The sequence below is a fragment of the Notolepis coatsorum genome, assembly GCF_963971535.1.
Source record: "Notolepis coatsorum genome assembly, chromosome: 14".
NCBI lineage: Eukaryota > Metazoa > Chordata > Actinopteri > Aulopiformes > Paralepididae > Notolepis > Notolepis coatsorum.
Genome location: NC_140178.1, coordinates 88771647 through 88788731, shown reverse-complemented (window position 1 = coordinate 88788731; position 17085 = coordinate 88771647). Strand labels below are relative to the sequence as shown.

The following is a 17085-nucleotide window of genomic DNA, read 5'->3' as shown; positions in this document are numbered from 1 at the left end:
ATTCAGTAAAAAAACTAAAAAGAATAAAGACCAAACACTATACAGAATATACAATATACAAAACTAAAGTACAAAATGCAAACAAAATGCTAAAATATTCAAGGAGTCTTATCTGTAGATGGAAAATATGCAATTGGAACTTTCTTAACCCATTATAAATCTGAATATATCTGTTTTACTCCACTGCTTACAAAGATGACCAACATAAACAAGAAAAATAACCATTTACAAGCACAAAATACAGCAAATACAAGAACTCAGCCAATCAGTAACAGAATGAAAACATGTCTCCATTGTTATTCTTGGTGGTTGGGCTAATCCATTTATCTATCACTCAACCTTCTAAACTCTCTCTAACTTAAGTTGCTTTTTACCCTTTTCCTGCTCTTTCTTCATCCCAGCGGTTGTAACGAGGGATGTGGCTGATACCACTGTTTCACTACTGATACTAAACAGCCAGTATCGTCCGATACCGAGTACCAATCTGATCCGATAGCTTTTACCCAACAGTAGAGACTTTAGTTTGGGCTCAATAGATGAAAATGGCTGAGATATAAAAAAAAATGTCTCCATTTGAGAGATTTACTGTAACATTCTCCTTTGTGCCAAAATGCTGAAAATTCTATCAAATTCGCTTTGATTTCTGACATCTGGTATTTTCTGGGATTTGAATATTGGGAAATCCTCTGACACGACACCCTATTTTTACCGGCCCGATATCCGCCATACCAGAAATGCCGGTGCATCCCCTGACAAGTGGCCCATCTAAGATAAGATAAGATATTCCTTTATTGATCCCCTTGGGGAAATTCAGGCATCATCGCAGCATGGGGGAGGGGGGAGGGGAGGTACAGGTAGTAAAAAAAGCAGCGTAAACAATATAACAAATCAATATAATTAACTCTGGACATGTGCATATGGACAACAAGGGGTGAGATGAGGGTATGTATGCCCTCTCAGTTATATTTGCCCTACAATAAATAGTTACAATATATAATCTAATAATCTAATAATCCAATAATCTAAATCTAATCTAATATATAATCTGAAAAAAAACAAAAAAACAAAATGCTAAAAGCTAAATATATGCAATATATAATCTAATAATCCAATAATCTAAATCTAATATAATATATAATCTAAAAATGCTAAATGCTAAAATGCTAAATGCTAAATATATGATCTGATGAAGTATACAGTATTCACATAAGATGCGGTATGCATAAGGTAGTATATTGTCCTTTTAGGTTCCTAGTAGTTGGATGATCTACCAGTATCTCACTCAGACAGCTTGTCTCTTGTCTCCCCTGCTGCCTCCAGCCCCCAAGCTGTGCACGGACAGTGAGTTCCGCTGCAGCAACGGCCAGTGCGTCTCCGCCTCCTTCGTGTGCGACGACGACTCGGACTGCGACGACGGCAGCGACGAGGTCTCCTGCCCGCCGGCCACCTGCAGCTCCGCCGCCTTCCAGTGCAACAACACCGTGTGCGTGCCGCGCCTCTGGGCCTGCGACGGCGACGCCGACTGCTCCGACGGCTCCGATGAGTGGCCCCGGACCTGCGGCGCCACATGGGTCACCGCTGCCCCGCCTCGCCCCTGTTCACCGCTGGAGTTCCACTGCCTCAGCGGGGAGTGCATCCACGGCACCTGGAAGTGCGACGGAGGGGCCGACTGCCTGGACCAGTCGGACGAGGCTGACTGCTGTGAGTGGTTTGCAGGCGTGTAAAGTACTTGAGTAATTGTACTTCGTTACAATACTTAAGTACTGTTTTTGGGGATTTGTACTTTACTCAAGTATTATTAGGTTTGTATACTTGTACTTTTTACTCAATTACATTTCAGAGAAAAAAAACAAAGTACAAATCTCGCAGGTCCAAGAATTTTAATTAGTATATTTGTTTCTCTAGCCGAACTAACGTTAACGTTATTAATCCTGTGGACGCATTTTTAAAACAGCCAATCAAATCCCCATCAATGGAAAATGAACCCGCCCATACCCATGCTGATTGGTCCTTGTGCAAGACTATAGAGCGGGGATTTTTGATTAAACAGAATAGACGGTCAGAAAAAAGTTTTTACTTTTACTATTTAGTACTTAAGTACATTTAAAAGTAGAAATGACTCAAGTGTGCTTTTAGACAGATACTCTGACTTTTACTTGAGTACGATTTTGAGACGGTACCATACTTTCATAATTTCTGGGTACTTTTTACACCCCTGGTGGTTTGTCTGTCGCAGACCGATTGCAGTGTTGTTGTCACCTGCTTACTGTTAGAGGAGGTCAACACCACTAAATAACATACATATTTTCTTAGTAGAGCCTCATGTGAACATGCAGTATGAGTCTTTACTTTAGATTGGAAATAGCAACACCGCGCTCAGATGTTTTCGGTTTCCTGACATCTGGATTTCGGGATACGCTAATTCAAATTGACGTTATCAACCCTATATTTTTTTTTCTTGCAGCTTCCCTTCTAAATGGCCTCAGCTTCCCTTTCAGTTTTAAAAAATCCTGAAACCCAGACTTCGGACACCTGAAATAACCATGCAGTGTTGGTGCTACTTCCAATTGGCAATGCTGACATGTTCAGCCAACGCAGTACTGAATTAGATGTATGCTGTATGCTTTAACCCTTTCACTGCCACACTACGGAAGGTTAACCCTTTACAAGTTTCAAGTTTCAAGTTTCTTTAATAGTTGTCATACAGAAGTACAGAATACTTTTATACAAAATGCTTCTTACTGTTACGCTCCAGAGACTGTGCAAGACAAGATAAGTATGAAATAAAATAACATAGTATAGCATGTAAATTAGAAGTAAAAAAAAATGAGGTCACAGTGTTCAGTATAGACATATGTACAATGTTCGATGCAGAATAGACGTAACTGAGTTACCATATAATATACAATACTGTGCAGTGTACTAATATACAATACTATATAGTGCAAGGTAGAAATGGGATGAGGTGCAATTTAGGTACTATCACACAACCGAAGCTAACCGGCTGTCATGTGGCAGTGAAAGGGTTAACCTTCTGTGCGTTGTCACAGTGAAAGGGTTAGCCGTTTTGGTAGTGCGGCAGTGAAAGGGTTAATGTATTGCTCAAATGTTATGCTTGATTTTCTATATCAAGGCCATGACAATATAGTTTAAATGGCCATATCATGCGGCTGATACGTTATCCCTGTCTCACTCCTCTCCTGTCTCACTCCTCTCCTGTCTCACTCCTCTCTGATCTGCAGCTCGTCCCACCTGCCGACCTGATGAGTTTGAGTGTGGCGACGGCACCTGCATCCACGGCAGCCGCCAGTGTAACCATCAGTACGACTGCAAGGATGGGAGTGACGAGCTTGGCTGTGTCAATGGTACCATCCTCTTCCTCTCTTATGGCCCCTCTTCTCCTCCTCTTCCTTCTCCTAATCCTCCTACCCCTAATCCTCCTCCTTCTATAAATCCCCCTTCTCCTCTTCCTCCTTCTCTTCCTTCCAACTGAGCTCCAAGACCATGTTGGAACGGGGCGAAATCTATCATGTAGATGAACAATCGTGCTTGAAGACAATTCTTGAGAGACTTGTTACTAACCACGCAGAGGAACTGTCGCGGTCTCAGGCCATTCTGGACATCACGACGGAAATTAGAGACGTGAAAATAAAGATGCCACCATACCGTGCTAATAGGGGGTATGATGATGGTGATGATGATTAAACTAAATTAACCCAATTTTGACCATATAGCAGCAATTTGCCTTAAGCGACGATGCCTTGTTTTACTACTTAGTGTCGCTGCTGCCGACTATCGCATACGGCGTCTCAGGCCTTCTGTAGATGACATGTGTCAACAAATGTACATGTCTGTTGAATTTATGCTGTGCCATTGTTACTGTAAAAATGTAATGATTGTGATGTGTTATTATTAATGAGACGTTGAGCTGTATGTGTGTGTCATTGGAATTTCCCCAAGGGGATTAATAAAGTAATATCTCATCTCATCTCATCTTCTCCTCCTCTGTTCCTCCTCCTCATAATCATTATTCTCCTCCTCTTCCTCCTTCTACTCCTCCTAATCCTCCTTTGCCTCCTCTTCCTCCTTATCTTCCTCCTAGTCCTCCATAGTCTAAATACATAAATGTAATTCATTGACAAACTACAAAATCGCTTTGCCGTGTCGCTGTTGTTGCCGCCGACGCAGCGTTTTTTTTTTAAACTTCATTTTTTTAGCGTTTATCGCTTTTTCTGGTCAAGCATGACCGACAGATGTAGGGTGAAACGGGAGAGAGAGCAGGGGAAGACATTCGGCAAATGACGGCGAGTCCGGGAATCTAACTCGGAGTCAACCAGGTCCGTGACGCAGCACGGTATTCCGCGACGCAGCACGGTATTCCGCGACGCAGCGCGGTACATGGTGTGCTACTGGAGCACCCCTCCGACGCAGCGCTTTACTGACACATCCTTCGTCTCCACAGCGACCCACTGCGACGGCCCGATGCGGTTCAAGTGTCGGAGCGGGGAGTGTATCAGCGTGGAGAGGGTGTGCGACCAGAGGCGGGACTGCAGAGACTGGTCAGACGAGCCCCTCAGAGAGTGTGGTGAGTAGCCTCTGCAGGATCATGGTCACAGTTGTTCCGCAAATTGCTCGTTTCACGCGTATAATTAGGGTGTGCGCTACTTCAGAACGCTACTCACGTGAGATAGACCTGGTGAGAAGTTGCTGCGGTGAGCGTTTTTGTGAATCCTCTCTCTCTCTCTCTCTCTCTCTCTCTCTCTCTCTCTCTCTCTCTCTCTCTCTCTCTCTCTCTCTCTCTCTCTCTCTGCAGGTACCAATGAGTGCCTGTACAACAAGGGTGGTTGTAGTCACACCTGCAACGACCTGAAGATCGGCTATGAGTGTCTGTGTCCCGCCGGGTTCTACCTGCGCGATAAGAAACGCTGCGAAGGTGAGATGTCGTGAGAGGAAGACACACACACACACACCAGGGTTTCCGTTAGCCGGTAATTACCGGTATTTGACCGGCAAAATCTGTTGAAGTCCGACATATTTAATCTCTCCGGTCATAATGTCCGGTGAAAATAATTCCCTCTAAACACAATTTGATTATTTGAATTGTATTAAAATAGGCTAAAATTAAATAGCCTATGCTATGAACGAAACAATCATTACATTTGTTTCATCGTTGCTTCACCAAGCAGGTCTAATAATGACAACGATGTTGTCAGCGGGATCTTAGTGCTGGGTTTGCGAGAGCATGCAGCTGCAGAGCCACAGAACCCACGGAGCTGTGCCCGCGCAGTGCAATACTCCAATTCAGCCATTGGCAATTCAGCTGTTGGGTGGGGGGGCGCTGCTGAGCGGTCCCCAGACCGGACCTCAAAACACCGCTCTCTGCGGCTCTGCAGCTGCATGCTCTCGCAAATAAGTCGTTGGGAGGTGGAGATTCATCACGCAAACCCACGATAATGTTGCCGTCTCTCTCTGCCAAATTTCTCAGTTCTTCGCTCGATATAATTAATACAAATGTCCAATATAACGGAATTCGTTAGCTCATAAAAATGTGATTATAACAGACTGCTGTTTATTAATGTCGGGTTGACTGCCCACAGACACCTATTTGATTTAAAGTCAGCAGCAGCACGGAGTCTCGAGTCGGGACTTATTTTATTTGGAATATAATGACTGTATACGCAAAAGTAGCCTAGTTTTAAGTTAAAATATTATAAATCTACATGCCTTGAGGATGTCATCTTTATATAGCCTGCCTATCAATTGTTTTTAAGCTCAATAAACTCTGACCGGAATTTCTCTCATTTGACCGGTAGATTGAAATCTACCGGACACTGAGACCGGCAACAATTTTTTCTAACGGAAACCCTGACACACACACACACACACACACACACACACACACACACACACACACACACACACACACACATACACACACACACACACACACACACACACACACACACACACACACACACACACACACACACACATCCCTCGGTTGGTACCGGGTTGAGAGACACCATGTAAATAAAGAAGGAAGAGACACACACACATCCATCAGGCTGAGAGACACCATGTAAATAAAGAAGGAAGAGACACACACACACACCCCTCAGCTGGTGCCAGGCTGAGGGACACCATGTAAATAAAGAAGGAAGAGACACACACACACACACATCCATCAGGCTGAGAGACACCATGTAAATAAAGAAGGAAGACACACACACACACACATCCATCAAGCTGGGAGACACACCATGAAATAAAGAAGGAAGACACACACATCCCTCCGTTGGTACCGGGTTGAGAGACACCATGTAAATAAAGAAGGAAGAGACACACACACATCCATCAGGCTGAGAGACACCATGAAATAAAGAAGGAAGACACACACATCCATCAGGCTGAGAGACACCATGTAAATAAAGAAGGAAGACACACACATCCATCAGGCTGAGAGACACCATGAAATAAAGAAGGAAGACACACACATCCATCAGGCTGAGAGACACCATGTAAATAAAGAAGGAAGACACACACATCCATCAGGCTGAGAGACACCATGTAAATAAAGAAGGAAGACACACACATCCCTCGGTTGGTACCGGGTTGAGAGACACCATGTAAATAAAGACACACACACACCACATTTTGGATAAAAGCGCTATATACTGTAAATGCAGTCCATTTACCATGGCGATTTCAATTTTAACCATGGTTCTGGCCATTGCATAAATAATTGAATGGTACTGCCATGGTAAAGGTTATGTATCACCTATGGTACCACCTGCCATGGTTTAAACTTTAAACCATGATACTATGATGACAATATCATGGTATTTCCATAGTCATTGGCCACAGCTTTGTTGGAAAGACCTTGATGAGTTCTTGGAAATACCTTGATGCGTTCTCATAAGGCAGGGGTTCTCAAACTTTTTTTATACCACAACCCCATTTAATTTAGGATTTTTTTTGGCAACCCCACACTTAATGTATCGCGTAACGACCCCACACTTAATGTATCGCGTAATTTCAACGTGGAATTAAGGAATATCAAAATAAAAGCACACGTTGTTGAACTTGATCATGCATATTTATTAGAACATTTTATTACAGCACTATCTTATCAATACACATTTATAAAACACAAGGCATATTTAGCCAAAATATGTTGTCCTAACATAAAAAAGAAATAATAATATTTTTTTAACTTGCCAATGCCCCCAATGTCACCTACCCACAACCCCACTTTGGGTCACAACCCGTAGTTTGAGAACCGCTGTTGTAAGGCAATGAAAAGAGCCAACATCCCAAACCCTACACCTACCAGTGGTGGAAAGTAACTAAGTATTTCTACTCAAGTCGTGCACTTAAGTACAGTTTTGAGGCACACATACCTTAACTAGAGTATGTTTTACTTTCACTCCACTACATTTCAAAGGGGATATTGTAATTTTTTACACCACTACATTTATCAGAACACATCAGTTACTAGTTACTTTGAGGAAAGTTATGTTGTATGCTATAAGTTGGACAGAGACGATTACGCCAACTTCAATGTGTAATCAGAGCCGTCATTACTGGACCGCCTGCCACTCAATGGATGGAGAATTGAATCCTCTGAAATAACTTTTGATACCTAAAGGAACACGCCAACATTTGGGGAAATTAGCTTATCGTCTTCTCCAGAGAGAGACAAGAAGATAGATACCAGTTTTCTCTCTGTGAGTTCAGTAGAAAGCTATCTGGCTGCACGTTAGCCTATCTTAGCACAATTAATGGAAGCGGACATGGCCGGTTAGCCTAAGCATTGTCCAACTAACACCTGTCCTGAAGGCTAACTGGCCATGTCCGCTTCCATTCATTGTGCTAAGCTAGGCTAAGGTGCAGCCAGATAGCTTTCTACTGAACGCATAGAGAGGAAACTGGTATATCTTCTTGTCTCTCTCTGGAGAAGACGGTAAGATAATTTCCCCAAATGTTGGCGTGTTCCTTTAAGTACATTCAATGTCAAATACTTCTATACTCTTACTTGAGTATCATTTTGAGTGGAGAACCTACTAGCAGAGTACTCTTCTACCTAGGTTTTTGTACTTTTACTTAAGTAGATCAACTGTATGCTTCTTCCACCGCTGACAACCAGCTTGTTGTTTATTTTAGCCAAGTACACAAAGATGAGACCACTTGTTATGTAAGCGAATCATGATGCCATCTCGGTTGTACGTGCCAACCTGAACTTCAAACTGTTCTTTATTTAATCTATTTGCTCTATTTAATCTGGCTCAAGCTCCTTCTAGGGCACAGGATGTACCAACAGGAAAGGGGTTGAATAAGGTTGATTACGGACTGACTGAATGAATGAGTGAGTTAGCATTCACTCACTTGTTCACAGCTAGCCACTCTGCCCCTAGTGGTGACTCAGAGCCATAGTAATTTGCTTTGCATCTCTTGCCTTGTCTCCACTAGCCAGGGTTTAGCCGTGCTGTGGCCTGTCTTTCATAACCTGGCCGAAACTGGCTGGGACTGTTGTATCATCATGGTTTAGCTTGTGTATCACAGATTTTGAAAGGTTGGCTAGCAACCAGAGAGTTTACAAGAAACTCAACAGAGACACAACCCCAACCATACCATACCATGCTAGACTATGGCTAGCCCCAGCCAGGTTGAACATAGCTAATGGAGACAAACCCAACCATACCATGCTAGATCATGGCTAGCCCCAGCTAGGCTGAACATAGCTAATGGAGACACAAACCCAACCATACCATACCATGCTAGACTATGGCTAGCCCCAGCCAGGTTGAACATAGCTAATGGAGACAAACCCAACCATACCATGCTAGATCATGGCTAGACACAAACCCAACCATACCATACCATACCATGCTAGATCGTGGCTAGCCCCAGCCAGGCTGAACATAGCTAATGGAAACAAGGCATAATACACCGACTGTGTCCATGTTTCTGTCTTACACCACACCATCATGTAAGGCATGTAAAAGAAGCCTATTTTATTTTGGTCCTTGGGCCTGGAATGACCTCCAGACACGACTCAAATTGGCCTCTCCGATCTCCTTGTATTGTTTTAAACAAAAAATATCGGAAATCCTTTCCACCTGCTGCTCCTGCTTTGTGCTTGTATTTTTTTTTAACTAAATTTGACTTCATTTAAAATATCAGTTGTATGGTAGTCTACTGTATGTGTATTGTGTCTTGTTATGTATGTTTTGTCATAATTTGTGCTTGCCTTTTTGGCCAGATCACCATTGAAAAAGAGACCTCTGTCTCAATGGGTTTTTATTTTCTGGTTAAATAAAGGTTTGATGATGTCCATCACCTCACCCCTGTGAGCAGAAGGAGTCGACCGAATGACGTCTCTTACAGGAACAACACAGTGATGTATTTCCCGTCTCTTGTAAATCCCTCTTAGATATCGACGAGTGTGAAAACCCGGACACCTGCAGCCAGATCTGTGTCAACCAGCTCGGCAGCTACAAATGCGAGTGTGAGGAAGGTTACCAGGTTGACCCATCAACCAAAGCATGCAAGGCCATCGGTAAATATCAGCACTAAATATACTAGATACAGTATTTAGCACTAGATATATATTTTTATATACTATCTACGACTCATGCTAGAAATGATTTTGGATACCAAAAGAAATCCCTTGTATTTTCACCATGGGTTGGTCTGGGTCAAGCGGAGACATTGAGCTGTAACAAACGTTCCTCTTCTTTGTCCGTTCCTGTAGGTACTGTAGCCTACCTGTTCTTCACTAATCGTCACGAGGTGAGGAAGATGACCCTGGACAGAAGCGAATACACGCGCGTGATTCCTCGTCTGAAGAACGTCGTGGCTCTAGACATGAACATGGCCTCCAAGGAGATCTACTGGTCGGACATCTCCCAGAAGAAGATCTTCAAGTGAGCGACCGAGGGCCCCTACGCATAGTCTATTAGCTGACATTTTGAGACTGTATGAATGAACGAATGAACGAACGAATGAATGAATGAATGAATGAATGAATGAATGAATGAATGAATGAATGAATGAATGAATGAATGAATGATGAATTTTCATGTCATGTCCAACGACCCATCCCTTACGGGATTATAAGACACCAAAAACAACAATTGAACATAACAATCACATCCCAAGGTTTCTAAGCTACACCGTGCACACCATCAGAGGCCTAAATACATCACATGTTATTTTTGTGCGTTTATCCCAAGCTTTCTCTAAATATTCAGCAAGTGCAAAAACCCTGTGATCAAAAATCCATTTTAATCTATCTGCATCACTAAACCACCTTAACTCAAGGTTTTTACACTTGTCAAATAACTTTTTACGCAACTCATAATATAGTGGACAATAAAACATGAAATGAAACTCATTCTCAATATCAATACCTGTATGTTTTAGATGACACATTCAATTAACTATCGCTCTCTTTTTTAATTTCCTTCTAACTCCTATTTCATGGCCTCTTCCCTTGTCCGTCCTTCACCCAGAGCCCCTATGGACACCGCTGCAGACTCCGCCCAGCACACCGTGGTGATCGACAGCAACATCGCCGCCCCCGAGGGCATCGCCTTCGACTGGGTCCACGGCAACCTGTACTGGACCGACAGCATCCGCAGTACCATCTCCGTGGCGACCGCTGACGGGAGCCGCCGCAAGACTCTCTTCCATCAAGACTTGGCGAAGCCCCGCGCGGTCGTAGTCGATCCTCACAGCAAGTAAGCCCAAAAAAGTTACTGATGTGAAGCCTAAGATATTACCGTACAATCTGTTGTTTCTAGCTGCGACCATCAGCTCTATAGTGGTACTGGTAAATTATGTATACAATCACTGGTACCGTGTTAAAACTGATTAGTTACCATCAAACTACCATGATGGTTTTTCATACTCCGACTCAGAGATCCACAGGAATACATTGATTTCAATGTTTCAATATATTAGATTCGATTAGATTAGATTCAAACGTATTGTCATTATGCAGCACAAGTAGCTACAGTACAACGAAAATAACTTCATCCAACCAGAGTGTAAATGTAGCAGCTATGGTATATATTTTTCCACAAAATATCTTCTAAGTACTCTCACGTCAGTTCTCACAGCATATCATACTATTTTCGTGATACTTTCACAGCTTCATGTACTGGACAGACTGGGGTACTCCAGCTAAGATCGAGAAAGCAGGCCTGAACGGAGGCGACCGCAGCTCCCTGGTCACTGACAACATTGTGTGGCCTAATGGAATCACACTCGGTAAGTACTTTTATCTGACATGTGCGCATACAGTGTGTGCGTCGCTACGTGCGTGTACTGTGTGGATGGGACATTGCACTTGTAAGTATGCACTTGGCCGCTTGCATAATCAGGTGTATCCTTTATGAAAAAGTATCATCGTATTTCCAAAAAGTATTTTATATTTCCATGATGGTAGTGGCCATACCATGATATTACCTTTGGCATCATGGTTTAAATTGTATTATACCGTGGTAGTAGTTGTACCATATGGTCATACATGACTTTTATCATGGCGGTGCCATTTATACAATGGCAAAACTGAAATGACCATAAAAACTACCGTGGCACTTCTTTTGTAAGGGATGTGTCTGTGGGTTAGGTTTGTTGTTAGTCAGAACACTTTTTCTCAGTGGATTCAGTTAGAGTTCTGTTTCAATGTGAATAAATAAATAGTTTTTTTAAAAGTGTATTTGTGAGATTAAACTATTAAAAACTATGTATATGGCAAAATAAGGTAGATTTTTCACATATAAGACCAACACCATTCATTACGATTTACTCAAGCATAGTAACAGACACAATATTTCTGACACTGGGAATACATTCCCCGAGGTCCATAGATGTCCCTAGATACCAGGAACATGCTAATGGCCTTGTAGAAGTGGAGCAATCTTCCATTTACTTGGGAATGTACTTTTAGAATTGTCTGAAAATATGGCTAGGGCTTAAGAGGTTAAGTAGAATAAAGTGTTGTTAATGTTTTTTTTCAATAGCTTGCTGTACATGATGCAGCTTGTACAAATATATATTTATAGTTGCTTTTGATGATTGCTTTATATGTTTTTTGAAACTACAGTATTTGTAGAGGCAGAATATGATAATATCTCAAAATATTCCTATTTGAACATGCTGATTTGGGCTGGATAGGACAATTTAGAGATTAAAAAACCTTTTTTATTTTTTATTTATCCTAGACCTATTTGTTTCTTACCAATGATTATATTGATTGGTAGAGTCCTCTCTCGATCCATGCTGTTCCTCATACTAGCTCATACTAGCTCTGGCTAGTTGGCCACAAACCAATGTAAAGTTAACGGGTTCACACTCCTGTCTGTACAAGCTGACTGATGCTCACTGAAACTTACTCCACAGTGCACACAAAGTAAACTTCAGCCTCAGTCAGCTTGTACGGACAGGAGACCCCTTTGACTCTGCATTGGTTTATGGCTAAATATTCTGAAATATGAGGAACAGCATGGATTGTGCTGAGAAAGGTCGTGCCCTACCGACCTACAACGGTCATTGTTAAGTAAGAAATAGTCATGTCAAGTGTTCCTTTATTAATCAGGGGTAGGGGGGGGGTTGATAATAATGATAACAGTAGTAATGATAGCAGGACTCAATCAATCAGTAATAATAGTGATGATAGTATACATGGTCCGTATTCAGATTCTGATTATTTTACTGTCACAGCTTTTTTAAATGTACATACATTCACTTGTTTTTCCCGGCTCCTCAACCGTAGGATCAATATACGATCTATACAAACTATACATTACAAGGTAAAAAACAAGTGGATAAATAAAAAGAAAATCAATTATTCTATAGTGTAAATAGCAGCAGTGTAATATGTGTCCTTGTGTAAGTCACATAAGGTGCTTTTGTGTGTATGGTCATGTGATAAATCATTGAGTCTGTCCGTCAGTAGTCTGTTTGCCCGGTGGAAGTAGCTGTTCAGTAGCTGTTTCTTTTGGTAGTAGCACACTACCACAATCAATCAATCAATCAATCAATCACTGCACCATGAAATAGGGCTCCAAAAATCAGAATCTCCTGAAGCGTACGCATGCCAAAGAGCATGAATATGTGTGATTGCTTTGCCAGTGGTCACTCTGGTCTGACCTGCTGCCCCCCCCCCCCCATTCTTTCTCTCCCTCTGCCACCTTCCCAGACCTGCTGAACCAGCGGTTGTACTGGGTGGACTCTAAGCTACACACCCTCTCCAGTATCGACGTGCAGGGCGGCGGTCGACGCACCCTCATCATAGATGAACACAAGCTGGCCCACCCACTGGGAGTGACCGTGTTCGAGGTGAGGACATCGCTTTTACTTTATAGTACTCTGTTGTGCATGAACGCAGCCCTAGGCTCACATAGTAATCCATGGCATAGAATACTCTAAACTGCAGTTGTAAACTATAAACTTGTACAGTAACAGGTCTGTACAAGTACTTTGCAGGGGTGTAAAAAGTACCCAGAAATTATACTTAAGTGAAAGCATGGGTAACGTCTGAAGATAGTACTGAAGTAAAAGTCAGAGTATCTGGCTAAAAACACACTTGAGTAAAAGTAAAAAAGTTTCTACTTTCCGGGGCAATGAAATGTTCCGTTTCGTCCTCTTCATCACTCGTACTATCGTTTGTGGCCATCTTCTGTAGCTTGTCACTCTGACCATCTATTCTTCTGATAGCAGGTGTTTAATCAAAGATCCCAGCTTTCTAGTCTTGCACAAGGACCAATCAGCATGGGTATGGCCGAGTACATTTTCCATTGATGGGGATTTGATTGGCTGTTTTTAAATAAAGTCCGGCCGCAGGATTAATAACGTTAACGTTAGTTCAGCCAGAGAAACAAATATACTAATTAAAATAGTTGGACCTGTGAGATTTGTACTTTGTAGGTCTGCATTTTAAATGTAAGGAGTAAAAAGTATGTTTTTTTCCCTGAAATGTAATTGAGTAAAAGTACAAGTATACAAACCTAATAATACTCGAGTAAAGTACAAATCCTCCAAAACAGTACTTAAGTATTGTAACGAAGTACAATTACTCAAGTACTTTACACCCCTGGTAGCCCTACTTTGGTGTTATATTCGCCATCTACAACCGTTCTATTCTGTTCTGTTCTGTTCTGTTCTGTTCTGTTCTGTTCTGTTCTGTTCTATTCCATGATGGTAGTGACCAAGAATGATGGAAATACCATGATATTACCATCGGTATCATGGTTTAAATTGGATTATACCATGGCATTATTTAAGTACAAAATTGGTAGCATGGCAATACATGACTTTTGCATGGCAGTACCATGGTAAATAATTTATATAATGGCTAGTACTGTGGTCAAACTGAAATGACCATCAAACAACCATGATACCTTATGGTAAGGGAAACATACCTTACTGTGCTGTGTCCCTAGGAGCGGATCTTCTGGACGGACGTCAGTAACAACGCCATCCTGAGTGCTAACAGAGTGACAGGAGGTGACATCAGACCGCTGGCCGAACACCTGTCATCTCCGGAGGACATCGTCCTCTACCACAACCTCAAACAGCCAGCCGGTAGACATCTTTTTCTGGGTTTCAAACCTCATCCTTTCAAACATGGTTCAAAATGTCAAAGAACAGACATTTATACAGATTTCACTGTTGCCATCAGGGTGACTCATTGAGCCTCAATTATCAAGAAAAATACACAAATAATATTTATTAGGAGCTTTTTAAATATACACTTTCAAACTCAGTTCCACTTAAAATGTTATTTAACAGCTGGCATGCATATTATGTGCTTTAAGTTTAATTGTGGCACAGGGTTCAACCTTTTACACATACTGAAATAAATGAGGCCCACTGAACCCAGAAATAGTGTGTGAAGTAGTGTGTGAAGTAGTGTGTGAAATTGTATGTGAAGTAGTATGTGAAGTAGTGTGTGAAGTTGTATGTGAAGTAGTGTGTGAAGTTGTGTGTAACAGTGAAATCATGAGCCCACTTTTTTCTTTTTTATAATATATATTTTTTACATTTTCTTTATTTTATTTGACATGTACAGTACAGTACATAATACAGTAATAATAACAATAAACAGGAGTTCACGGGACATAGCAATAATAATAACACCAATGACACTAGAAATAACAAAAATAATAAAACAGAATATAAAAATAAAATTATGCTACCACAGACATTACAAAAGACATTTCTTCCCCCACTCTCACCCCCGGAATGAATGAATGAAAACTTTATTTAACAGATTGCAGAATGGGTACAATACAGTATGGCTCAATACACACAATTGTTAAGGGGATGCAGACCAGAGAAAGACGTTTGTCTTGTTTACATCAGGGTCCCCCATTTTCAATTCATAGTGACATTTATGACATACACAACATACATGACATCATGACATTTATGGCATAGGGACATACATGACATACAGATATAGTACTGTTACATTTGTGACATATATGATATGCAAATATACAGTACTGTTACCCATAGATCCTAACAGAGAGTATATACATATGATGGGGAGGAGACTGTACATTAGGAGGGGGCGGGTGGGTGGGTGGGAGAGAAATATACATACGGTGGGGAGAGAATATATACATACGGTGGGGAGGAGACTGTACATTAGGAGGGGGTGGGTGGGTGGGAGAGAAATATACATACGGTGGGGAGGAGACTGTCTATTAGGAGGGGGTGGGGGTGTTTGGACATTTACGGTGGCCAGTTTCGATTTGCAGTCTCCCATAGGTGCTCTTTAAGAGCGGTTTTGAATGTGGGTAGGGATTCACATTCCTTTACAGCTTTGGGTAGGGCGTTCCACATTGATGTGGCATAATTGCGAAACGTGTTTAGTCCCTTGTTTGAGCCGAATCTGGGTTTAACATGATTTGTTGAGCTCCCTCTGGTGTTGTGGTCGTGGTATTCACTGACCTTTGGGAAGTATTTTGACATGTACATGGGTACCTTAGTCGTATAGTGTATGTAGACCAGGCCCATTGCAAGTTGCTGTACTCTGTTGTCTACTCTAAGCCATCCTAGTAGTCGAAGTGGGCAGGGGTGAGGTGGGTTCTAGGAGTAAGGTCAAGTAGTAGTCTGACCAGTTTGTTTTGTAATGTTTGTAATCTTGTTTTTAGCGCCTTTGAGGTGCTTTGGTACCATGAGGTGCAAGCATAGTCGTAGTACCCTTGAATGAGTGCTCCTGCCAGAGTCTTCAGGGTATTCTTGTTTACCAGAGAGGAGATCCGGTACAAGAATCGAGTTTGTTGGTTGACTTTTTTTTATTACATTGGATGCCATTTTGTCACAGTAAAGATTTGCCTCTAGGATGGAACCTAGGTATGTAATTTCATCTTTCCTTGTGACAATATTGTCACCCACTGTAACTGAGAAGCCGTCGGTCTTGCTGAGTTTGTTATTTGATCCGAAGAGAATGGACTCTGTTTTACCCAGGTGTAATGATAGTTTGTTATCAGCGAGCCAGGTGCAGATTCTGCAGAGTTCTGAGCTGAGGGTTTTTTCAACCTGTAACTTGTTCTTGTCAGAGACCAGCAGGGCTGAGTCGTCCATGAACAAGAACAAGTTGCAGTCATGTCATTTGCATAAATTAGGAACAGTAGCGGTCCTAGTATGCTTCCTTGTGGAACACCACAGCTCACTGTGAGTGGGGGGGGGGGGGGGGGTAGAGTACCGTTTACCTCCACCATCTGTTCTCTCCCCTCAAGGTAGGATTGCATCTAAACTATCAAAACCAATTGCTTTTAGCTTGTCAATCAGAATGGAGTGATTGACAGTGTCAAAGGCCTTTTGTAGGTCCAGCATGACCATGCCGCAGTATTTGCCCGCGTCCACCTCTTGTTTGATGTGGTCGTTCAAATAGAGAAGGCATGTGTCAGTGGAGTGGGATGTTCTGAAGCCAGATTGGAATTCGTAGATTCGATTTTTTTCCCGCTAGGTACTTTTCGACCTGTTCGTAGACTATTTTTTCCATGACTTTCGAGATGGAGGTAAAAATAGAAACAGGGCGGTAGTTGCCTGGGTCTAATTTGCTGC

At 42.0% G+C, this 17085-nt stretch overlaps 2 protein-coding genes across 2 annotated transcripts in view; both read left to right on the top strand.

Annotated features, from left to right (window-relative positions):
* LOC311241011 (histone H3.2) overlaps window positions 1–17085 on the top strand; it is a gene marked incomplete at its 3' end in the record, with an annotated part of 340183 nt that overhangs the window by 11347 nt on the left and 311751 nt on the right. The gene's annotated exons all lie outside the window — the stretch shown is intronic.
* The window catches only part of ldlra (low density lipoprotein receptor a), a gene marked incomplete at both ends in the record, with an annotated part of 29951 nt that overhangs the window by 9164 nt on the left and 3702 nt on the right, over window positions 1–17085 (top strand). The window contains 10 exons of the mRNA XM_084329198.1: window positions 1321–1701; window positions 3243–3365; window positions 4463–4585; window positions 4814–4933; window positions 9434–9559; window positions 9755–9926; window positions 10515–10742; window positions 11156–11274; window positions 13208–13347; window positions 14451–14592. Coding sequence (XP_084185324.1) covers window positions 1321–1701; window positions 3243–3365; window positions 4463–4585; window positions 4814–4933; window positions 9434–9559; window positions 9755–9926; window positions 10515–10742; window positions 11156–11274; window positions 13208–13347; window positions 14451–14592 — 1674 coding nt within the window. The remainder of the gene's footprint in view (window positions 1–1320; window positions 1702–3242; window positions 3366–4462; window positions 4586–4813; window positions 4934–9433; window positions 9560–9754; window positions 9927–10514; window positions 10743–11155; window positions 11275–13207; window positions 13348–14450; window positions 14593–17085) is intronic.